The 24,993-nt window shown below is 53.2% G+C and overlaps 5 protein-coding genes across 5 annotated transcripts; 2 read left to right on the top strand and 3 right to left on the bottom strand.

Moving 5' to 3' along the window:
- Nucleotides 1-1,798: 1,798 nt before the first annotated feature.
- PG986_001693 (zinc finger protein) lies at nt 1,799-3,166 on the bottom strand (the record flags this gene model as incomplete). The annotated part of the gene is made up of 1 exon (XM_066837915.1): nt 1,799-3,166. The coding sequence occupies one exon, from the start codon at nt 3,164-3,166 to the stop codon at nt 1,799-1,801; it is 1,368 nt and encodes a 455-aa protein (XP_066706808.1).
- A 542-nt stretch (nt 3,167-3,708) lies between these two features.
- PG986_001692 (uncharacterized protein) lies at nt 3,709-4,026 on the bottom strand (the record flags this gene model as incomplete). The annotated part of the gene is made up of 1 exon (XM_066837914.1): nt 3,709-4,026. The coding sequence occupies one exon, from the start codon at nt 4,024-4,026 to the stop codon at nt 3,709-3,711; it is 318 nt and encodes a 105-aa protein (XP_066706807.1).
- A 9,114-nt stretch (nt 4,027-13,140) lies between these two features.
- On the top strand, nt 13,141-14,222 carry PG986_001691 (uncharacterized protein; the record flags this gene model as incomplete). Its single annotated transcript, XM_066837913.1, has 4 exons — nt 13,141-13,145; nt 13,183-13,225; nt 13,452-13,684; nt 13,736-14,222. The coding sequence occupies 4 exons, from the start codon at nt 13,141-13,143 to the stop codon at nt 14,220-14,222; spliced, it is 768 nt and encodes a 255-aa protein (XP_066706806.1).
- A 3,641-nt stretch (nt 14,223-17,863) lies between these two features.
- On the bottom strand, nt 17,864-18,832 carry PG986_001690 (uncharacterized protein; the record flags this gene model as incomplete). Its single annotated transcript, XM_066837912.1, has 3 exons — nt 17,864-18,040; nt 18,185-18,502; nt 18,581-18,832. The coding sequence occupies 3 exons, from the start codon at nt 18,830-18,832 to the stop codon at nt 17,864-17,866; spliced, it is 747 nt and encodes a 248-aa protein (XP_066706805.1).
- Nucleotides 18,833-19,325: 493 nt separating this feature from the next.
- On the top strand, nt 19,326-21,990 carry PG986_001689 (uncharacterized protein; the record flags this gene model as incomplete). The annotated part of the gene is made up of 4 exons (XM_066837911.1): nt 19,326-19,349; nt 19,435-19,539; nt 19,624-20,320; nt 20,381-21,990. 4 exons carry the CDS (start codon nt 19,326-19,328, stop codon nt 21,988-21,990), a joined length of 2,436 nt encoding a protein of 811 aa, XP_066706804.1.
- Nucleotides 21,991-24,993: the final 3,003 nt, after the last annotated feature.

The raw sequence follows: 24,993 nt of genomic DNA, 5'->3' as shown, positions 1-24,993 counted from the left end.
GGCTCTCAGCGGCGGAACCCGGGCCTAGGTGTGGTCCGGCCATGTCTTCCTTCGCCGTCGCGGCCGGGGATATTGGCAGGATGAAAAAGAAAAAAAAAGGGAAAGAGGGGGTGAATGTGATGGCTCGGAGGAGAGGGAAAACAAGAAGAAACACACGTGCATCCCAGTGGATAGCCAACAATTGGCGGGTCGGTCCGCGGTTGTGAGACCGTGTGCACTGCCTCATGCGCTGTCCAACGAAGCAAGTACATTTACTACTCGAGAGAAAGGCAGGCGGGAATCGCCGGATGACTTCACCCCGCATGGCCGCCGCTGGGTACGTGTACGTGGACGTGGAAGCTTTTCTTCTTGCTGTTTGGAAGTATGTCTCACTCACGCCATGCCATTTGCTCCGTTCTTCAGGGGGGACGGGCTGCACCGGACTGGCCGTCGGTGAGGAGTGGAAAGTTCCATGCGTATTTTTGGCATCTTTTCCTTTTTGTTTCCTTTCGTTTCGTTCTGTTCCTTTCCTTTTTTTCTTTTTTTTCTCGTCGTTTGGTTCCCGCGTATCGTTCTGCGTGCATACCGCCGCTTATTGCTGTGCCTCGTTCTGCTGCAGGCACTGCGCAATACTCCGTTGCTTATACGTGGCCCCCTGCCCTACGGTGAGAGCCCCTACGAGCAGAGCAAACATACAAAAGGCGGGGGGACGGGGTCTTTCTTGCTTGGCCGACCAGGGTCGGCTTGTCCGGCAGCAAGCAACATCGCGTGCGCAGTGCATACAATGCGACTCTACATGACGCTTCTTGTACTGAGTACTGCGGTACGGTAGGGCTGTATAATTGGGCGGCCTCTATTCCGCCAAGTCCGACAGCTTCGACTCTGTACCTCTGACTGCGAGACCAACCCGAACATGGCAACAGCCTGCCTCTTCCCCAGCTGAATCGACCCTTGGCGTGCTGAGGAACTGACGCTCACTGCACGAGTTGCGGTCGGAATTCGTCCGTGATGAATGGAACCCTCAATATGCCGAAGGTGGCAGGCAGGTAGCCAATCGCAATGGCCGGCTCAAGAAGTTGGTCATGGACACTGCAGATGGTACCAAGAAGTACCCGGATTTATCATAGTAATAAAATGAATTGTAATTTGATATGGCCGAATAAAGCTATCAAACAGGGTATCAACACACGCGCTTCCATCTTTGGGAAGCGATTACAACCAGCAAGCCCGTCTTGCTATCCATGAGAAACTCCCTTTCCCCCAAAAGCCACTAACAAAAAAAGAAGCTGTTGCGAACCAGCTTGTCCAACAGTAAACAGAAATTTGCATCTTCGTTGAAATACGTCCCGTCATGAAAAGGTCGTGGCACCGAGCGGAGGGGGAACAAGCAACGCTGATGCTTGCACAAGCCATCCCGTCTCGCTCTGGCGTGCCATGTCCGCGGTCCCGGAAGAGGATGCCCGCTTGTCTATTGTGATATGCCCCCCCCGTAGCCCTTGAGCCGACATGCCCCTGGTATAATGATGATGTCTTCGTTCATTAGCCCGAAAATAGGAGAAACCAACGCCTGTCATGCTCCGAATATAAGTACTGCCCTTTTTTTCTTCTTCTTTCTTTCACCAACCGCCCAATCAGGGTGTAAAGGGGTGATGGGCATATTTTGTAGAATTGCGATATGTCGGTCCAGTGGTTTAGACTTATGCAGATGCGTATGTACTGTATTGGCGGCAACGAAGGGGGTGTCCAAGGATTGGTTGATGATGAATGATACAGGGGCCAAGGATATATGTAGTCAGGTGGCGTTGTTGATAGGTCGGGTTTAGTGGCCGGTGAATTCCAACATCTTGCGCATATCTTCTTCGGTAGGGTCGTCTGAGATCCACATGCCCTTCTCTGCCTCAGTGGCATCGAGGAAGGCCTGGGCTCGCTTCATGGTTTGCACGTCGAGGTCAGTGACGTACGACTGGCCGTCCGACAACTTGACGCGGACTTCGTGCTCAGTAGACAGCATCATGTCGTCCTTGGCGAGACGGCGGGGGCCATCGAATACTGTCATGACCCGCTTCTTCATCGTCATCTGGCCCTTGTCGAAACCCCAAGACGATGGATAGTCGCGTCGGTTCTTGCGGCTCTTGCTCTTTGCCGTGAGGGCGACACCACCTCGTGAATGCGTCATACCACGCGACTTCTGAACACCGTTGGCCGGGTTGCCTTTCCTCTTCTGGCCGGCCATCGTCTGCTTCCGGGAGAGCTTGTACTCGTCGTCGCACTCGTCATCTTCGGCCATATCGTCGTCCTCGTCCTCTTCGGCCGAAGCATTCGCCTCGGTGGTGAGGGGTAGGTTGTTCTTGTCCATTGTCTCGTGGACCTCCTTGTCATTCTGCACCTCAGCCAAACGCCGGGCATTGATGGCCTCAGCAGGGTCTTCCTGCTGCACAATGCGCAGCACACAGTCGTCCAAGTGCTCATAGAAGTCCTGTGCGTTCGAGAAGGTGGATGAACATGTAGAACATTTACCCGTCGCGTCAGGGGCATAGCCTGTGAGCTTCTTCCCGGTGTTTGCCGTGGCGGCCGTCTTCTTCCGGCTGTTCGGTGGGGTTTGCTCAACTCCGTGGACAGCAGTGAGGTGTCGTTTAAACACATCCGCCCGGTTGAACGACTTTTCCGCCGCTGAACCAGAACCTGGGCAAAACCCGCAGACCATGGTACCTTTATAGTGTGTAAGGGTATGTCTGTTCTTGTCATACTTCCTTGCGAATCCCTTGATATGGTATTCGCAAGTCTGTATCGGACACTTCTCAGGGCGCTCGTTTTGATGCGTCAACATATGCGCCTTGAGGTCCTTGAAGGTTTTGCCGCAGTCGGGATGCGGACAACGTTGCTTCTCCTTGGATTCATCGCCGCTGTAAGTAAGCTCTTGCGAGCCGTGGGATTGGTATGAGGAGAGAGATGGTCTACGAACCCCTTGCTGTGGTACTGCAAATGGGCTATAGTGGTAATTGGGGAGGTAAGGCGATGTGCTGCGGTTCCTGATAACAGGAACAGGCGACGTCTGACCAGAAAGAGCGGGCGAATGAGGATAGGGATTCTGTTGCTGAGGAGAGAAGTTGTTGCTGCCATCATAGCCAGGAATTGGCGGGCCCATCGGGCCCCGGATCTCGGGGTGAATCAGAGAAGGGTCTGTCATGAGAACGTTTGGGTTAGTCTTTACGTTTGGTTCAGTGTTTGGTACAGGAAAACCAACAAGAAGTACAGATAGGCGCAACAAGATGACCACTATTTCGAAGAAGGAAAGGCGCACTGGAGTTGTCGCGTCGTGTCACGGGACTGCTTTGCCCCCTCAGCCCAGGACTACCAAACTGGCTCCCAGCACTGAGTAGAGGAGATGTATGCGACACAGTGGGGGTAGTTGGGGAAAAGACAGCTGAGGCGTTTGGGGTGTTTTCCAAGACGTTGGTATCGAGTACCAGGCTTGGATTTGGAGGAGCAGGAGGAATGACAGAAATCAAGCCGTGGTGCGACGTGGCACGAGAAACATCATCTCTAGGGATCCGTGACAACTCACCAACAAAACCGGGCTTGGCCTCGTATGTCATGCTGAAATCGTCTATCATGGGCGCAGTGAAAGAGTATTCGGTACTGGTGTAGTAATCGGGTTGCCCGACTATGCTGGGGTTGACCCCGAGGGCATTTTGGTGGTACTCCGGGATGAAAGCCAATTGTCCGTGGTTAGAAAGCGGCGAGCCCACTGTGGATGAGGCTGCCGAGGGCGCGGATGCAGTAGAGAGACTGGAGGAAGGGACTCTTAGATCGCCACCATCTGGCGAGGCCCTGCCGTAATATGAGAAATGGGGGGGCTTCTGTGTAGACGGCACCGGCCTCGAAACCAGCGCTGTGGGGGAAGTTGAAGGTCTCTGGACTGTATTGCATCTCCGTTGGCGGCGAGGCATAACCAGTCTGCATTTGCGTCTCTGGGTATAGCATGAAGTCTGTGTCGTTGTTTGGTCGTGAGGGGAACATATGATATTGTTGGGCCATGGAAACCATCATGAGGAAGGGTAGCCAGGCTCGTCCCGGCGAAGTAGGTCGCGTGGTATTGTATATGGCCTGTGAGTGTGAGATCGCCTACAGGTTATCTCATGCCAAGACTGTTGTGTTGTTGTAGGTTGCTGGTGATGGGTAGTGCTAGTCGGGTGTCCAATGCCTTGGTGTTGTGTGTAAGGCAAAGCGCAAGGCGGCAGTCGGTAGTATTTATGTCAGATCGCGGCGCAGTGTGGAAGTGTTCCAGAAGCCAGGTCGGATGATCCTATCCTGTAAGATGGTAATTTCGAGCGCTTTGAAATTTGGTTTCTTTTCCAGCCTTAGTCGACTTATACGATGCGGCGCAATATTATGCTTCAGGGTTTAGAAACGAGCGGACAACGAGGGTGAGGGGGGGTTGCTTCTTTTGTGTCCCTTGATGGCGAGAACAGAAGAAGCAAGGTCGTAGGCGTGCGTGTGTGTGTGTAAGTGTATATATATATATATATATATATATTCAACAATAATGAGGGACAACCGATATAGACCTGATGGGGCGACTTGGAGACGGAGGACTAGAAGACGTGGTGTTTGGGGGCGGGCCTAAGGATTGATATATCCCAATGCCGTGTACCGGATGTGCAAAAACGTGGTAAATCTTACAGTCCATGTATCTATAAGGTAAGCCAGAGGGGGGCAGTACAGCTATGCAGGTAGACACTAGGACGGACAGAGAGGGTGAGAGCCTGCCTTACCAGGGGCCCGGGTGGTGTCGCACAGAATGATCGACTACATGTACCTACGTAGACAGTCGTAGGTGTCTGTCTTTTTTCTTCTTATCTCTCTCTCCCTTGCTCCAGTACTGTCCTGTCCCCAGGCAGTGGGCCTGGACTAGGCTTGTCAACTTGACTTGGATGCCCTGGCGAACAGAGCAGGAGGAGGTCGAGTGGGTGGTTCTGGGTGGCCAGGCATCGCTCGCGCAAGGCCGTGAAGGGGTGCATGCCAGGCCCGCCATTGAATGAATGAATGAATGAATGAATGAATGAATGAATTGATGTATCGACGGATGGATGGATGCATGCATGGTTTGATTGACCAAGGTGCGTATTGCATGTACCCGAGTACACGAGTAGCCAGGTACATGCCCTGCCAGACTGATCTTGGGTACCTCTATGCTAGTGCGCGACTGAGCCATCGCCGTCCATGCTTGCAGGGTCCAACTGGGTGGGGAGGGGCGTCTGTTGTATCGGGTGCTGATGCTGGAGAAAAGATGATCAATTCAGAGTCGCGAGGGTACGTACAGCGTGGCCTGCGGAGGCACGACAAAAGTACCCTGGCGCGAGTGGGAGGAGTGCTGGGACGGTGCTGGGGGCGGCCTGGAGCGGCCCTTCACTCCATCTTTTGCTCATTACGGGACCAGATGGGCGGGAGCAGGCCAGAGGGAGGCCAGTGAAGGAGGACTGTGAAGCCTGTCTCTGGCTGGGGGAGGGGGTGTGCGCAATTGCTCCCACTCCAGCGAGCCAGGGTAGCGTTATCCTGAACAGGCTAAGCGTCAGCAGCAGCAGGCTCCGCTTGGTTGATCTGGTTGGCCGCCAAAAGTTTCCGACCTGACGGAGCCATGCTGAGTATCGGTACCTGTCTCGCCCGGCTCTCTCTCTCTCTCTCTCTCTCTCTCTCTCTCTCTCTCTCTCTCTCTCTCTCTCTCTCTCTCTGCCTCTCTTTTCGACGAGGCAGCTTGTAGAGACAGCTACATAATTTACCAGATGTGGACTTGGCCATGTCGTCAATAGTCAATCGCGCTCGGCAACACCCTTCCCTTTTCCTGCCTGGCCTACCTACTGTGCATACATATCTGATAATCGTTTCAAGGCCAGGTTCCATTGCTACCATGGCTACGGTACCCGGTCTGCTGCTCGTATACTTGCTGTTTCGTTTCTTCTTCCTTTCTGAACAGCCCTCTCAATTTGGGTTTCGACCTCAGTCGCGCAATGTGGCGCCGCCCATGCCTTGTAGGACACGGGAGGATGAGACTAGCGGTAGTGTCGAGGACCGGTGCAGTGGTTCGTCTTGTGCTGGCGTGCCGGCCACCATAAGCCTAATGTGCTTACACTATAACCGTCCTGCCCCCTTTCTGCTCCCACCACACAGTTTTTACGGCAGGCCGTAGGCAAAGCCATAGGGGACACACTAGCAACAGAAGGTTTGTAGGCGTGTGGCAGGCAGGTGGGAAGATGGAGTACTGTCTTGGGGACCAAAAGGAAACCATAACGGCCTTCTGGGCCAGCCGATTCTCTGCTTGTCTTGTCGGGGCAAGGTCATGACTATAGCGTAGACGTGCCCTCGGGGCTAACCCAGCGCCATCGTCGAGCTAGACCACACGGCATGGGGTTCGGCTCAATTTGGTAATACAAGACGAGGAAACGCTCAACGGCTGGTCTCGAACATGAATGGGCACAGTTGCCCAGCTTCGCGGAGAAACGAACAGGCCACACTACCAGGAAACGAAACATTGAGGGAGGGGAGAGAGGAGAGGGGCACATGGCCAAGACTCGAGACTGTCAAAGAGCAGGGACAGTCGCGAAATGCCCCTCCGCGACTCTGAAGCCTGAATAAGGCCACATCGGGTTATGGGTTGGCAGAGGCCTGGCCGCCTGGGTTCAATACCAGTCTCCAGAACCATTGATCCATGCTGGGTGTGCCATTGCTACCGCTCAATAACTACCTACCGAGGTGCTCACTCCTGGCTACTTACACAGCATCTCCAATGGGCACCTCCTGTCCAGTCAGATGACGGAGGATCGGCGGACATACCACCAACAGTCTCTGACTACAGCAGCAGCAGTATTATTTTTATTCACCGGCATCATCCCGCAGCAAGCTTGGTTTTGTGCAGCACACTGCCACTTTGCTAGTCTCTCTGGCTATAGCGCCAATGACGGTGACATTCGAGTGGTGGTGGGGAATTGCAGCAGATGTGTAATTTGCCTTTATGTATTGCCCGCCCTCTCTCGCTATCACCAGCACCACCCATTTGGGGCTCCTCCATGCCATGCGTGGTGGTGATGCTATCCTCCCACGAAGCTATGCAGACCCCGTTTTTGTTTTTGCGTAAGAAGCGGTTTCTGAGATGCGATTGGCTCCTCAACATGTATCCTCATTTTAACCAGGCGGCCGCGGAATTACGTGTGACGAGCTCTGGTTACTAAACCTCCCAAGTTCGCATGACGCATAAGCATCTTAATTGTGCAGACAGGCCTTGCCCGATAGAGTCGGCTTTCCAGGTTGTCCAGCTGCCTTCTGGACATGAAATATTGGAGGGATGTGCCGCTCTTGTCCGCTGAAGACGCTGTCAGACTGTCATCGCATGCTGTTTTGGATGGGCGGAATGCGAAGCATATCCCGCCAGTTCTCATGCCATGCCACGCCATGCCATCCAAGTACATCGTAAGGAGCGCCAGCATCATTATTGGAAGCCAGACTTTGAACCACCGTTCTATCATACAAAGCATTTCAGATGTGGTAATGAAGGGTCTGCATGGGTCGTACCTCGTCCAGTAACCTTCAAGAAGTCGAGGTTGACTATCTGCTGCTGTCTCACCCAATGCTTGCACAGAACAGATGTAGCCGCAACGGGTCATCCCATTGCCGGGAGCATGCACTGACGTTGACAACTCGGTTGGTCATACTTGACATCCTGCAGCAAGGCACCTCGAGATGGGGCCAGCCATGACCGCTTCGTCTCTGCATTGATAGATAGATACGATACTCCGACATCCCGCACCTCCTCAAGCTGGGTTCCATTCTGGTGGGGAGATATTGATGACATAAGACGACCGAAATCAATCAACAAGGGTCCCAACAAACTTGAGCTCGGATGATCGTCATGTCAATTCGTTTCCGATATTGCAAGGGCCAGCATGTATGTACGTATTCCATGTTGTACCGACCTTTCTGTGCTGTCACTGGGCTCGCAGCACTGTACGTACTGGTTTCCGGCTGTCTGTGAGTGAGTATGTAGGTTATGTAGCAACAGCAGTGGACATGCCGCTGGGATCAATAAGATTGGCTTCTGCTGCATGCTGGTACTTTTGGACGAAGGTGCGCCGCCTCATCGATCCTGCGACAAGCGGCAAGCGAGAACTTCAAAAAACATCAACCTTTTTTTCTTGGGCGCGCTCTTTCTTGATTCGAATTCGGTATGAATCAAGCACGAGATACGTGACCGAAATAGACAGATCTAGCGCCACGACCCGGCCGGGACGGGGTGGCGCCGCCCGTGACCTACTGTGTGCACCTACTTACTCTTCAGTCTCTACCGGCTACTCGGGTGAAGGGGAGAGGGCGGTAGGTAGTATGCAGCATAAGGTTTCCTTCTACTGCTCTACATACTCAAGCCACCGCCAGCAGCACTACTGTACTACTGCTACTCCGACAGCGCATGCTACTCACATTAACTGACTTATTTGTGTAAGGTTATCAATAGCGACCGACGACCCTGCCAGACTGAGCTCATCTTGTTTATCCAGTCGGTTAGTCAAACAGTTAGCTCAGGTTATGCTTCGTATACTCCGTATGAATGCATCGGCATTCTCGGACAATAATACATGCCATCGGCCTGTTCTATCGTTCACTTCAATCTGCTGTGCCGCGCAAGTTCAATCTCGGCCCCGATAATCGGTGAGACCGTCCCATACTCTGCTGTGCCCCAATTGCAGTACAAGTACATCTGCTTTCCAACCCCTGCTCTATCGTAGGTACTTGGTACCCATGCCAAGAGGAGAAGTCGAATGGGCTTGGAGACATTTGAGACGATCCCAGGATACTGATTGGCCGTTTTACGAGAAACCAGATGCGCTACCTTCCCACTGGGAACAGCTTAAATCCAAAGATAGATCAAGCTCCAGGGGCGGTGCAACTTTTGCGTCACCAGCCTCAACCTTACACTGTTTGTCTCCCTCCCTCACTCTCAAGTTCTCAACCCCCCATTATCTGGGTGATCCAGATTTCCCAGCGAAAAATGCCTGCCAAGGCATCAGAAATGGACGTGGCTCATTTCTCTCGGCGGTCATTTGGCGATGTCGTTGCCGAGTGCGGAATTGCTGGGGAATGGTGTTTTCCTACTTTTTTTCTTTTTCTTTCTCTTTTGACTCCGCTGGCGAGTGAATATCCCGTCGCGGTATAGTGCAGCCCGTTTTGACGATGACTCGTCGTCCGTGTTCGCTATTGCTGGCCAGAGCACGCTAGCAGTATGTGTGGTGACAGAAGATGATTAATATATAATCTCGATTCATCCTGCCCGTCAAGGGGCGCAACGTCATTGGGTTGTGCCGGCTTCGGATTCGCTGTGGCACCAGCCGGGGGGAAAAAGAAGAAGTAAAAAAAGGTCCAAACCTTGGATCCTGACGGCTTTGCCTGGGACCCAACGATTTGGTAGAGGAGTCTCTCGCGAGGAGGAAGCCTCCAGAGCCTCAAGGGTTAACAATATCGCCAAGTGGCAGACTGGTCTTACCTTGAACATAGGCTTGAGACCCTTTTCTGTGATCTGTCTAGGGACGTTGATAAAACTGGGAGCCTGTCCCGAAGCCTGGCTAGGCTCCCCTAGGCTCCCCGTTGCAGAATGCATAGATACATTCCTCCGCAATCCCACCCTCTGCATGGGGACATCTCTTCAGTGCCCAATCGATAGTGGCAGCGTTGACTTCCTCCGCACAATCCAGGTAGGGGCTAGGTTCCCAAAGCAAGTGTCAGTAAGGAGACCATGCACACTGGAGGCGCGGTTCATGGCAAACCAGCCCTACGGGTGTTGCTGACCCGTGATTCTGGATCACGGCATAGCCACCACTAGACGCAATGCCTGATCGTGTTTCGCAGGCAGTATCAACCGCGAGATGGTCGAATCATTCACCTCAGTGACCCAGGTGCCGTAACAGAGCGATGATCGCGGCAAAAGCGGCGGCGGCATCCTGAAGAACCAGCGCGAGGTCCAACTGGCCTCACTAGTGGCCGTTGCGCCAGTTGTCCGTCCTTCAATCTCTCATGTTTTGCTCGATTGGTCACGCCGCCTAGGCCGCCTTTCGCCCCTGATGCTCTGCATCCAAGCTATCTGCATGAGAATGGGGGTCAAGGGTGTGCTGCAGCAACTGCTTACTTGTTAGTCGCCCCACGAGATGGCCCTGGTTCGAACCCCGGATGATATGATGCGTACTGGATGCGGCCTTGGGAGGGAGGTAAGACATTCCATGTGGTTTCGAACATTTTGCTGCTTACAGGACAGGGTTGGGATCGAGCGATTCATGCAGTGCCCAGTACAATCCTGGAGAAACACGCGCAGACACACACCACACACACACACACCCAAGTCGCTGCTGACTTAGAGGGGAAGAAGGCGATTGGGGTGTCATCTTCATCCACTAACCCACCCCTCTTGGCAGGCCCAATAATGATCAAAAATAGATTTTCCCTTGCCTACCTTCACTAATCTTATGCTGAAAATTCCATCGTATGGCTAGTCGGATGAGGATATCGGTATTGCTCTGCATCACACATAGACGCATAAGGGATGGCTTGCTGTGTGCTATGCTCTCCTGCCCAAAAGCCATCTGGAAGGTACCGTACTATATAGGGCTGAGAAAAGTCGTGTGTACTCTTATCCTCTGAGGTACGAGCCGCAGCAAGTACCCCAGGCCTCTGGCACTTACCAGGGTCTTCACCCAGCCAGGCGGTGCCCAAGGCACACCTATAATTGTGTGCACTATTGACTTGGATGCACGCCAGCAAAGACCAATGGTATTCTGGTAGTAACCTTAGGTTTCAAATGAACAAGTAGCAGAATGAGACATGAATCGCGCGGTCGGATCTGATGACCTCCTTTTCCTCTCCCCTTGCTTTTCGCGTGTGAGTGATCCCAATCCGACGGAACGCTAGCTGCTCGTCCCGCGCGTCCATAGTTTTTAAGGTAGATTTTTAGGCGGGCGTCATGGCCGGATAGGCGTAGGGAACAAGGAGTCAAGGACGGCTTGCCCAGGCTGCCCAGGCTGCCCTCGCCATCCCCTGCCCTCCATCCCAGACCCGGCTCTCTGGCTCTTGCCCCGACGAAGTCGTCCATTTCAGGCATTAGTTTCAGTGCGATTCCTTTTTCCATTGGCTCCATCTTCCGCCAAGACGGACAGCCCGACCCATGTACCGTAGGCACAGAAACATGGGGGAAGAAGCATTATGGTAATATCGGATCGTCAGTTGTGTAGCTGCCGTTTCTTTTCTTTTGGAACCCAGCGCGTTCCGTGTTCCGTACATGCGCGTTCATTCGTGACCGAGTGCCAAAAACGTTGGACCTGGTCTACCGAGCAGCAAGGACTGTGTGGAAAGTGAGTGCTAAAAGGCTAGAGGACTCAAGTTTGCGACCTTAACCGGTAGCCAAGCAGCCACTAGGCAAGTAGGCCAGCGCACTGCTCTTCAAGCGTTCTGCACTTGGTGGTTTAGGCAGTGCGCTAATGTCTGGCAACGGTTGCCTCATTCTGAAAGCAGCAAGGCCAGACACCAGAGTTGGATGCTGTCGTCGTCGGTCTCCACGAATCCCCAGCCTTGGTGCTGGTGCAGTGACAATATTGACTGACTGTCATCATCATATATGACGTTTTGTAGGCAGAGCATGCCATGGTATATTATTTCATTGATGATCACATACCTCAAGCTAATGGAAGCGAGGCCAATGCTCCATAAAGCAGGACTGATGCCATTCGGAATGCATGTGGTGAGGAAGGAAGCATTCCGCCCCGCCCCGCCTCGCTTAACAGAATCACTGCTGGGCTATGCCCACTCCCAGTCCCATCAATAAGTTTCAAAAGCTTGGGAGAGGGGGTAGTTGTACTCCGTAGGGTGTGGAAGAAACAGCAAAACATAGATACCTATCTATTGTCAGATCTACGATTCATTGGAGGACGCTCCAGTCCAGCAGCAGAAGAAAACGAACGAGACACAAGCAAGCTAGCGAAATTACACCCATAACAGGCATAGTGCTCAGATGATCTCAGACAGGGGTGGACTGGGGCTGTCTTAACCCCGATCCGGATAGAATAGACGAGAATATGTAGACCCTTGCAGAAGAAACCATGGAATCACGTCTTTCTGCCCCCAGCAGGCATCCTCCCCCCTGGAAGATGCCCTGGTCACCCAATCCACCTCCCACTATTAACTTCACCCCCCGAGGTAGTGGGGATTTTCCCTCCTGTCTGTGACTGGATCTCGGCCGAGTGACCGAGCAAGGCAGACTCCAGTGGCTGCCCGCCCGGCTTCACGTACTGTACTGATCCATCAGACAGAGAATCCAGCCTCGGCAGACACCTCATGCCAAATGAAAGCTCCCCTCGCGCCTGTGATCGTCCCCAAAGAGGGTCTCTGTTGCGCGCGGCCGGGCCCGCCTCGCTTGGCTCAGCACTGTGCAGGTAGAATTTGGCGATCCAGGTTCTTCCTCAAACAGACGCATCGGAGCATCATAGTCCTTAGCTTATGCGGCATCTTTCAGAAGTCCGGCTCTGCAACCACTGTGAACTTGGCACCCCCCAGGCAGTTGCACGCTCTGGTCGAAAGGATCCGGTGCCGGCGAGTGAGTCTAATCAAGACAAGTATAAAGCCTCTTAGGGTCGTCACGCTTCTTGGCCGGACTAGGCACTGACAGGATTTAGGGTTATCGTCACTCATGCAAGAAACTTTTCACCCTGACGATCCATCTCTCATCTCGATCCGCCCAATAAATAGGCTGGAACATTAACTGGGCTTGGGGGAGCTCGATCCCTTGCCGCTGGCATATTTCTTATTACCCTCTGATATCATACTCTCGGCAACCCAGCCAATGTGCTCCGACCATTCTATGTACCCAATTACATGAGGAGAGGGTGGGACGAGATGCGAAGTTGGAGCAATCTCATATGTAATGCTGCATGTGTGCGGTGCAGCAGGAGGAGTCTGATGACCAAACCGACACGACTCTGCTAAATTTGGATTGCTGTCGTAAGCACTAGAACCGGCTTGCATGCCCAGGCATCAGGAACCACAGGCTCGGTTGCACGCACACTTTCCTCGTCGACCGCCTTCCTGTTTGACAACGAGAGGCCATCTAATATACCGTGGTGTTGTGCAGAGTCGATGAGGTAAGTGAAGCCGACCACTATGGCACTAAATAGTCAGTCCGTCTTCGCCAACTGCCGTAGGCCAGCTCCTCGCGACCTACGTGCGTTTGTTTGTTTCTGTCGGCGTCGGAAGCAAGCGCCGGCAGGCAGGCAGCGGGGAGGATCCAAATTCGCGCAGCAAGACGCATGAGTGGTTAAGGTTGAACAGAGACTAATGCGAGAAGACCCTCGTAAGCCTTCCGGAACGCCTGCCTTCCGTGCCCATACAACTCCGGGCCAATCAGTTTTCGCTCTAGCACGGAATATCACCCTCTCGTTATTCTGTAGGACAAGACTCCACCCGAGTACTTTGCCCGGCTGCATAACAACAGTGCCCTGAGACGCTGGTCGCTCGTTGGCCTCATGCTTGCTCGGTACACGTCAAAAGGCGCGTCTGCTCCTCATCGTGCTGTCCAAGGCCCAGTAGTTCGTAGATCATCACAGGAACCCCTCAGAGAGGCCGAGTCCAAGGCTAGTAGTCTACCGGCTGATTACCGAAGACACCAGCAGGCACCCGGGATGTAAAACATAAGGCGTATTAGCTGGTGATGAATGCTGCCTATCCACGCAAGGATAGCAGAACGTTGGCAGATTGATGGGCCTATGAATGTACCTGCGATGTTTGAGCCTGCTCTTGACGAGAACGGGTTAACGTTGGTCCCAACTGACGAGCAGACGGTTGTTAGGGCCGGTCTAGGCCCTGAGGAGGCCAGGCAGGGATCTCGTTTTTCTTCTCCTCTCTCCCTCGGGACCGAACGCATCACGGCCAAGCCCCATCACCCCCTGACCCTGATGGTCCAATTCCCTGGGCCCGGAATTGGGCAACAACACCAAAAAGCTTGGAACAACATCAAATTGGCCTCTGATTGCTCCCATTCCGACATGGGGTGGATCTTCCGCGAAACGAGACTTTTGCCTACCCTCAACGACCAAAACAAGAATGGCCTGTTTGGTGATCGCAGGCCTCACCAAGCTAAGAAGCAAGTCCCGCGTCCCACGGGACGCTGTCAGAAGATGGATTTTGCCTACGAGATCGCATGTTCAAAAAGCATAATGTAAATGAAAGTAGTGAAGGGGAGAGAGCCCACCTGAGTTCTCCCCCCACTGCCGCGAGGAACACAAACGACCTGCGCTCATGCGACTGACTGAGCCATTTTCTGCATGTTTCTCTACCTACTCCCTTCCTCATTGCCGTCTACTGCTATTTCAGGATCCGTTACCAAGAGGCCGTTTGACTTTGGGCCTACTGCTGCCAGAAATCCAATCCGCATCCGCAGAAAGCCGAGCAGCTTATCTGTTGTGGAAGATGCGATGCTGCAAGCTTCAGGTCGCACGTGTCCCATTAATCAACGCCGTCCTAATTATTCTCCGCCTTCCCGTGACTGAGCATGGTTATCGAAATATGTAGATGCGGAAGCAATACCTGTGGTCATCTCAGCAGATTCCCAACCAAGACAATTCCGCGCGATCGGGACTGCCCGTTTGACCGCGTGACTACAAATCCGCGACAATTCTCTCGCATAACCGCGTATCATGTTACACAGGATGATGGTGCTATGGAGTGGTGGTCAGAACAAAAACAAGCACACCGTACCAGATGCCCGGGTCCGTCACCTAAATGCCTTCCAGCGCCTGTACATATTATCCCGTCTTGGCGCTGTCTTTGTCTGGAGGGGGAATGGGGATCATGGAAGAGACACTCTATTTCTCGCTCTTTCTTGCACACACACACACACACATGTGGCCTCGTACAGGACAAACAAGGACATCGTCCATGGCTACGGTACCCGTGCCATGTCACACGGCATCTTTGGGGTCTGCATTATTGCAAGGGAAGCTGCAGCATTGTGAGTGCGGCATATGCACATAGGTACCCCCCCGATAGCGGCTATTTTGGGACGACTGAGACTCTATCGTTGTGTTGCCACTGCTCTCACTCCTCCGTTCCTCTCACACACATCCTCTCTCTCTCTCTCTCTCTCTCTCTGGCTCCTCTCCCCTCTAGCGGATTGGAATGGGGCGGACAATATCTCATTAGATCTTTTCGGTAGTAGATGACCGAAATGATAAGCTGCTACCGGCTGCTACCGTAAGGCTCTTGCGCGTTTTTCACGGAGGCAGTTCATCCACCGCCAGAAATCTCCGGTGTTAGTGACTCTGTAGTTTGTCCACTTTTTATGTTATATTGCAAAATCCAGGGATGCCCTCACAAGTCGCCCGGGGATGCTGTTGTTGTTGCTGTTGTTTGATTTCGGATCCAGGGATACCCCAATCCCAAGGGAAGATTGATTGCCATATTGGCTCTGACTAATGACGCAGATATCACGGGCGGCTGCTAGATCTTTTGGGCTGCGTCTGTGTGCCAGGGGGCCTGGACCCGACCCAGCGGACTGGGTCAAGCCATGAGGACGGTCTTGGAGCACGAGCACCAAGCACCAGGTAGCAGCATCAGTATTACATGGTCTTGGGATGACAGATCGACCGGGCTGTTTGTTCCTCTGGTTCTACAGTATTCAAGGCGGCCAATGCCATGGGCGGCGGCGGCTACGTGATGATCTGCATTCGCCCACTACCTTGGCCTCCCAGGTGTTTTATAAAGTACGAAATGGTGACGATTCCACGCAGTCGGTCGGTACTGGGCAAGTATGCGCGAATATTCACCATTGTGCTTCCTCTGGTAACATATTCATCGAATTGGCCATTGACCCTGAAATTTTACCCCTGATGACTAGATTGTTCGGATAGGGCGTACCCCCACCAACCCACCCATGAAAGAAGGAGCTGCAGATTCGGATGCGAAAAACACAAAGGCCGCAAATGTCGGTCGCCAAGTTCTTCCACTGAACTGTGGCCTGTGTACGTGCATCAACCACGTATGTAGGCAGGCGGTAGGTACCTTAGCCGGTTTCTCACTATCGTCAGAAAAGGCACCGCGCCTACCTAAGCCCTAGGAGGACGCGCTAATACAAGGGCCGGCGGTAGGTGAATCACCAATTAGAGCCTAGGTACGGGCGTGCGAATCCTTTGCCGGATTAATGAAAAAGAAAGAAAAAAGCTTTGATGCTCTGTTTGAGGCATGGTGCTATTGATTGATTAAAAAAGTAGCAGGGCAGTGGGCAGTGGGAAACCCGACTGAGTGGTTTCGCTCAGGTGCCGCCCACGGCCACGGGGTCGTACCCGCCTCCAATGGAATGGAACGCTAAAACAACCCCCCATGTATGGTCCCTTGACGAAAAAAAGAGAGTTGTACACCTGTATTGGTAGCACACTCCCAATTCTCACCATTTCTGTCGCAAGCCGCTAACGCGCGGGATACGACTTTCACGCGAGAGAGACAAGAGATAAAATGAAAAGGGGTTTAAAAATATGAGATCAAGATCCCGGTCTGGCTTGCACCTGCAGCCCAAGGAGAGCTCGTAAGGATCCGGCTCAACGGATGGCTGCACGATTTGCTTACAAACATCCATGTTGGTATATATATCTGTACGCATGTACATGCCTTGGCAGATAGAGACCTGCATCAATGTACTAATCACATTATGATCCAATGTTTCCCTTTTCCTTCTTGGACTGTAGTCTCGGCGTGTACCTGGCCCCTCGAGTGCACAGGTTACACTGCAGGTAGTCGGCGAGGTTGTCAAACTGACATGGTCGCCGATGCACGCACGAATATGGACAAAGATTGCCCATCGTTTGGAACAATTGAGGTAAACTCAGGTTTTCTACCTACATGGCCGTCTTCAGTATCGAGCCACGGAGACAGCATCAGAAAACAGCTTCACCGTCGGAAATGAATCAATACTGTTGGTGGTATATTTTCGCATGTAGTCCTCGGCTCTGGGGATGGGTCCAGGTCTAGGTCCAGAGCATTCGAAACTAGAGGGCTCAGTAACCTCCGCGAAGCCCGGCACCTCACGATGTACTTGTCGCTGGATCCGGAGGTCCAGCCATGTCGCGTGGCTTGCAGGCGCCCAAGGGTAGGTACGTAGGTACTTGGTCCCCTTCCCCGCGCGCACATGCTTTATGAGCATAGCTCCTGCGAAGCGTCGAGCGCCGTGAGTGCGCGCGCGCGCTCACGCACAGCTCGGGGGTGGGAATTGCCAGGCCAATGGACCCTTGATTCAGAAGGAAGCTGAGCGGGTGGGGTGTGCGATGGGATGGGCGTTCTAGAACCTCGAAAATATGCCAGCAAGCCGCCCATCCAGACTGTCGGTTCGTGATGGCTGCAATAAGCTCAGAAGAAGCAAACACCCACCGTAAGCCTAGGGTGCCATTGCGCGTGGCCGCGCACCCCGACCTGTGTCAGATATTTGAGCCTCAGAGCGTGTGTGTGCCAGCGTCTGGACTCTTCAGCAGCCCACGTGTGCGCCTGGCCACGGGCAACCGCCACGGGACAAAGGGGGGCCGAGACAGCAAGAAGAAGACGCAACACCACACAATGGCAACAACATTCTGACAAGATAAGCCGGAAGCGGGCTTCCGACGCCGCGCGGGCGCGGCAGTATGAGTCCTGCCCTCTCTACAAGGCTGCCTTGAACCGGTGCACTTGATGGCACACCTGGTGGCAACTAGACTCCTCGACCCAGACGGGTTGTGTTGGCAAAGAAGTCCTTACATGGTTCTGGCTCCAGCAGGATCCTGCAAGCGCCGGGTGCGAATCCGTGTGTGCCAGAGGGATTGCAATCTACTGGGGGCAGTGTTTACACGTTGGCGACCTCATCTCGCCATCCCCACCCTCCAACCGCACCCTCAGCCAGCCTTTCCATTCCGAAGGTTTCGCAGATGGTCACTGCGATAGCCCGGATGGCCCTCACCTCCTCGGCGGTGGCACCGTTGTTGAGGGCCCCGCGAAGATGCCCTTTGAGCTGGGGATTCACCTGTTCGCATCGATGTGTCAGCCACCCTTCCTGTGACCCTACGGGCACCCTGCAGGCTGTTCAAAAACCCCGGCAGCCAGATACGCATTGCACATCAGGCTGCAAACTTGATACTGTCGAGCAGAATGATGCGAGACAACTTACATCCTGCGGGATCAGGCCCGCTATCAGGACGAAGGACGTCTCGGTTGCTGACAGCACCCTCGTGTTGCTCAGGAGGTACCCATACACCAATCGCGCCGTGAGGCCGAGGTCTTGGGTACCGGACTTGTCCAGTTGGCCCATGATGCGCCTTGAGATCCTTCCATAAATTTGATCGAAGAAGGCCTGCCCGCGGCCTAGAATCTCGGCTGGAGGGGTTTCATAAATGTCGCGTTGGCGCTCCGTAAGCGAGGGAGTTCCAGGTTCCTCGAGTAGCTCAGCAGGCGTGACCTCTTTCAGCGACAGCAAAGCATTGATAGTCTAGTATAGGGTTTTTTTTTTCTTTTCAGTATGATCTATCCGGGCCAAGGTCTGTTGCTACGCAGGGAACCAGCTCACCTTGGGCACTCCGCCAACAGCCGAGGCTTTGATCAGGGCCTCCCTCATACGCCGCAGAACAACGAGGCTCTCGTCGTTGCCCCGTTGTTCTACCTCGTACTTATAGACATCTCTTATAGCATGAGGCTGATTTAACACTGCAAGAGTGGTTGCTGCTACCAGATACCAACAGTGATTAGGCAGATTGGGATGGCTCCTGAGGTTGGCGAGCACCTTGGATGTGATGACAGAGGGAGCAAGTTTGTGTGACATGTTGTCGGTATTGCCGAGATAGACTGACTGGGTTGGGCATATGCAAAGGCTGCAAAGGCGGCACACTCACCGTGTATGTTTTTGGCACGAGAACGGCATTGCCACGGGCAGCATGCAGGCATTGACCTACTGTGATGAAACGAAGCCGGAGTCATCGGTCGATCATTGTTGGCATATGTAATCCGCTCCGTCGCCCGTCACGGGCGTTTCGGCCTAGGTCAGTCACGTGTCCACTTCTTTCCAGGTAGCTTCCCGGTGCCTGCGTCATTCACATCCCGCGCTGCCGGAACCAAACGTGGCCTCAGAGCGATCGAAACTGGGCGCTGCATCAAACGATAATCAATCGTTTGCTCTCAACCCCGACAACCCCATTTCCCCCAGCGCAGAAGATGGGCACCTAACCACTGCCTACATCGCTTCCCATCCCAGTAGGACTTTGACAGCCCTCACTTTTTCACCCCCCCACGGCCAGAGAGAAGAAGCTTTGGCAACCATGAGGATCCTGTGGTATGCTGGGGTAAGCTAGCCACACCCCCCAGAGCTACGACTCGACTCGTAGCTTCGTTCACGGAGCTGCTTCCAACTGACGATCGTTTTCGCAGGCTTCGACGGCGCTCGCCGTCGGCGTGACCACCTATGCCTTCCAGCAGCGGGCCAATTTCTATTCGGCCATGGTCTACCTGTCGCAGAACAACCTGAGCTTGATGGTGAGTTCGCCGGACTCGGTCGCGCTCTGCGTGCCGCGCGGCTGTGGTAATTGATGCATTGCTGACCCAGCCGGCCCACGACAGATCCTCATCAACGTCATTCTCCTGATGTACGGCACCTTCGTCTACAGTCTCCAGCGACTATGCTACGGCCAACTGCGACCCACCGAAGTCGAGCAGCTTTACGAGAAGGCATGGTTCGCCGTCACCGAGACTTGCTTGGCCATGACTATATTCCGAGAAGAGGTCGGCGCATGGTTCCTCGTCATGTTCACCGCGTTGGTGACTGGAAAGATATGGCAATGGATTGGCGAAGGACGCGTCGAGGTCCTCGAGCAACAACCACCTGCCAACCCCCGGCTGTTCCACACACGACTCAGCATATCGCTTATCTTCAGCATCCTGTACGACACCTGGCTGTTCGCGTATGCCGTTAATACCGTCATCCAACAAGCCCGCCCGAATATGATGGTTATGTTCTTGTTCGAATTCGCAATTCTAACCACCGACTCGTTCCGTACCGCACTCCGGTACGTTCTTTCGCTGGTGGAGACAAGCATCACCAAGAAGCAGACGCAGCAGCGACTGGAAGAAAGGCGTAAGCAAGTTCGAGATCAGCGGACGGAGATCCTGAGACTCCGTGTATCGAGCGATGCCGCTGAGGCGGAGGCGGCGAACCAACAAGAGCTGCCAGATGAAGAGGATATTGACGAAATGGATATCGAGGTCCCCGGATGGGAGACCAAGGGCCAGTGGATTCTCAGTCTAGAGTTGGTCGCAGGTGAGCAATTTCAAACGTACAAGGGAACTATGGAATGTCATTACTGATCTTGGGACGCAGACTTTGTCAAGCTTGGGGTTTACGCAGCGTTCTTTGCCGTGCTCATGATGTTCTACGGTTTGCCCATCCATATTATGAGGGATCTGTTCATGACGACGAGATCGTTCCTGAAGAGACTGAGTGCGCTCATACGCTATCGAAAGGCCTTGCAGGATATGAACAAGTACCCCGACGCCACCGAGGAAGAACTGGGGCGCGAAAACACGTGCATCATCTGCAGAGAGGACATGAGACCCTGGGACCCCAACGTCACTGGAGCGGTCGAGCGATCACGCCCAAAGAAGCTCCCCTGTGGACACATTCTGCATTTTGGTTGCCTCAAGAGCTGGCTGGAGAGACAACAGGTTTGTCCCACCTGTCGACGCTCCGTTGTCATGGACGGTGGAATGCCGAACGGCCACGCTGCTGCACCAAATGCAGGTGGTCAACAACCGGCTCCTGGCCAACCTGGCGCCAACAACGGCGCTGCGAACGGCAACCAAGGTGGCCAAGGCCGACCGGGCGGCATGCGCATGTTCCAGCTTGGCCCACTGAGATTGGGGTTCGCTCAGGGCAACCCTCAAAACCTCCAGGAGATCGCACAGCGATTTGGCATGCCTCTAGATGGTGTTAATGCGCCTGCTCCGGCTGTGAATCCTGCAGGCGCAGGCGTTCCGGTTCCCATGGCAGCACCTGCTGTACCACAGCCGCCCCACGAAGCTACAGCGAACACAGACAGGGCCAACGACATGGCCGCACAACTTCAGGACATTGCACAACGGCTGCACCAGGAGATGCAATCCTTACAGGCAACGCAAGCGGAGCTACAGACGCTGTATGCTATGAGGGCGGAGCTCAATCGGCTACGACAGCTACAGCATCATACGTCGAGCATGCACGTGCCCGCACAGAACGATGCTAATCACGGAATTCCAAACCTGCAGGTTCCCTTTCCTGCCCAGATGCCGGCTCACCAGCCCCTGGCTTCGTTCCCCATCATGCCGCAAATGGCGCAGTTTCAGTATCCCCCACGAATAGGCACGCCTTCGGTCACTAGGCACGCCGCTGGCTCATGGTCGACCACGATCCCTGCCGGCAGTCCCGATTTGCCAGAAGGCGTTGTCATTCCACAAGGCTGGACGCTGATGCCACTACAACGAATCGATCCCCAGGCTCAACCCTCAACGGCCCAGATGCCGATACCCCAGACAGAAACGGTAGAGGTGTCGCAACAAGGTGCGAACTTGGGCACGGCTGGGGCTGCATCGGCTTCTGGCGAGATCCCGCGATCCACGTCAACTGGACCTTCGACGTCACAAACACAGCAAGAGACCAGCTCTGCAACGTCCGCCGAGCAAAGTCAGGGAGGTGCGGAACCTCCTATTGTAGCTGCTCCACAACCTGTCGCACCGAATTGGGGTGGCGCTGCGCAACTGTTTTCAAATAATACACCCTCTACGTCGAGTCTTTTCCCTGGGAGCAATACGGATCACAGCTCGAGACCCAACTCTACAGATGGCGGCCACTCCGATAACGAGCAGCAGCATCAAGGGTCGTCGCCGGAAAGCTCTAATAAAGGCAAGGCAAAGGCTGTGACTGTCGAGGACGCGGAGGACGCGGAGGATGAATGAGACGAATTAGGTCTAGGGCAGCATTGTGTAATAGAATGGGCACATAAGAATACCTGCAGCCCCGACACGGGTGATTATTGCACCTCGTCAGAGATATGCATACTTCAATCCCTTGATTTTTACGGCAGGGCGTTCATGGAGTTCTACCTCTCTCAAACTCGGGAGGTCAATAACGATAGTACACATACCTCAAATGACTGTACGCAGTTGCCTACCTGTAGGATAGATGGGAAGGGCCCTTTGCTTCATCAATATTCAGCCCATGACAGAATGTTACCCATGTTGACCATGTGAGCCAATAGTGGAAAGGAGAGTGAAGTTGACCACCTCGTGCACATCTACACGGAGGGCATATTCACTCCTCTCCTTGGATTAGCCTACCGTTTTTGAGTTGGTGCATGTTCTCCTGGTCTTGCAAGCGTTCACGCCACTAGAAGACCATTAATGCAGCGCTGTCGGTTCCGTACTAAGGGTAAGATGGATTGCTCGGCAATCGCAACGTGTCAGCTTGAGAAGAAATATCGGGAAGAGATGACCCTTGGCTAAGGTGCTCCGCAATTTGAAATGAAAAGCGCGATCATGACGGCGCCAGTATGTACACAGCGTTGTCAGATTGCTGCTTGACTTGAATGGGCGAGCTTACGAATGATTAGGGGTACAATGGTGCTTGTGTGGGTGTGTGTTACCTTTTCTTCATTCTCGTTTAATCCCCTGATGAGCAAGGTATTCTTCGTGCTTAGTGAAGGGTTCCAAGAAGGGCATTCTCGTGGGCTCGTTTGGTGCTCACAGATGGGATCATTGGTTGTCATATTTGCACTTATTTAGGGGTCAGAGCTAAGGAGAACATGAACTAGCAGACGGCCTCCTCTGCGCTTTTCATTTGCTGATATCTATTCGGGCCAAGGAAGGAGATTTGAGTAGTCAAATTATGTGTATATGTGTGAATATCACTAGCAACTCCGCCTCCTTGGCGGAGCCAAATATCATATGATGATATTGAAGCCGATGATACGCTCATCGCCAACGATGCATGGACGAGACTGGCAATCAACGAGCAAGGAAAAGCGTAGAGCATGTTTCTTATCCCCCCCTGACTGGGGTGGAGAGATTCGACGCTGCATGCAGTAGGCATCTAGCACCAGGATCGTTGGTAAAAGCGCACACACCTTGGCGGTGACCCGTTAAGGAAATTTCGGTCATCGTACATCTCGCGTCAGCATCCTCTCCCCCCTTCCCAGGTTTCCGATAATGTTTCATCACATCACTGGCCCAGATCCGGTGCTACCTATCATGCTTACTTCTGGGCCCCCAAGGGGAAACCCACCCAACCGCCCTTGAGAGCAAAGGCGGTCAACGGAAGAACGGGCATATTGGACAGGCACATGGTGATTCATTGAAGCATCCCGCTTACATATAAGTTCATCAATTTATAAGGAAGTACACCCGTATCTCCGACCCCTAGGTTATTACATATGGCTGGGTAAGAGTTTGCTTTGCCTCAGAGGAAAGTATAGAGTCGTCATTTCCATACAGTCCTCGCAGTTTATATCATACACGTATGAAGAACCCATGCAAGTGGCCCTTTACGGAGGTCTATAGCACAATACAATACTGCTGGGACGAGGGTGCATCTATAAACCAGTAGATACTGTATACAGCCTCACGAAGCGAGGCCGGTACGTACATGCAGGGCTGCTGCAGCCCTATGAGCTCGACTAGCCGGTTAAGGTGGTGCAAGGGTCCGTGTCTTTCCGCATACTCCTCTTGCGTAAGCGCACCCTTCTTATTACAAATCCATGTAAATATATGTTTGTATGCTTGTACTCATTCGAAGGGTCCTCCAAGACTGGCCCTCTTGATGCCAGGCCTGTATGAGTCGACTCTCACAAACGGAGCCAGTTGCTCAGAACTAGTCTCTTAAGCGTCTCCGCACTTCCGTAGCCAGAAGAGAAAGAAGAAAAAAAGAAAGAATACGAAGACGAAGAAACAGATGACTTCCCTACCATTCACTTTCTTCCCTGAAGAAGCAAGAAGACTATTACTTACATACAGACCTTGTTTTGTCAGATCCAGATACCATGTGTGCATAAAGGGCCAACCTAGGAATCATGTGCCCAACCTTGGGCTTGTTATTTACCGTTGACCCTTAGAAATACCTATCACCGGATTACTCATTACATTTTTTGTGTGCTTCACCACCCATGTGGGATGCTGACCGGTTGGTTGGCTAGGAGGGAGGTAGACCCTTCGGGCGCATGCACACACACACACACACACATAACGCGAGGCGGCGTAAGTGTGCATTGAGGCTCTTTTCACCCCGTTTCTCTTGTCCTACCGGTGCCTGCTATACACCGAGGTGAAGGGTTTTCTTCTCTCCGCTCACCTTGTCCCACCTGTGCCGTTTTATCCGTCTGCCTGGTGACTAATACGAGGGCAAATTCACGGTGTGAACGGGAGATCAAACTAAAAAAGAGTAAGGACGAAATAGCAGGGCTTGTGCATTATGGTCTAGCTGTCCTAGAGGACTCCGTTCCATGCAGTTAAGTGGGAGGATAGTGTACCTAGTAAAAGTCACATACGATCTCTAGTCAGGACTCGCTGTATAAGTGATGCTTGAATTTTCGTATGCTATGCTACTATGAGAACAGTGACGATAATGTTGGCACTGGTAAAACAGAAGAGGGGAAGGATGGGTATAAGGGGTATCCGCAACAATTTAAACTGATATGCCACCGCTTGCTCTTTAACACAACAATAATTCCCCGGGAGAAAATCCCACACATGGAAGCCTGCCAGACCTGTCCGACCGTACATGCAATAATGAATCAACCCCATCCGCCCAGATGCAACAAAAAAGAAAAAGAAAAATGTGGGTGTGAAAATGCAAAATGCCCATAGAATCATCTATAACTCCGAATGTATGCATGCCATATTAACCCCAATGGCCAAACGCTCTGCGTATACCAACCAGGTGTACACTGTAACCACGAAAGAAGCCTG

Source organism: Apiospora aurea (assembly GCF_038362705.1).
Source record: "Apiospora aurea strain CBS 24483 chromosome Unknown utg000001l_segment0_segment0, whole genome shotgun sequence".
Taxonomy (NCBI): domain Eukaryota; kingdom Fungi; phylum Ascomycota; class Sordariomycetes; order Amphisphaeriales; family Apiosporaceae; genus Apiospora; species Apiospora aurea.
This window is presented reverse-complemented; position numbering and strand designations above follow the sequence as displayed.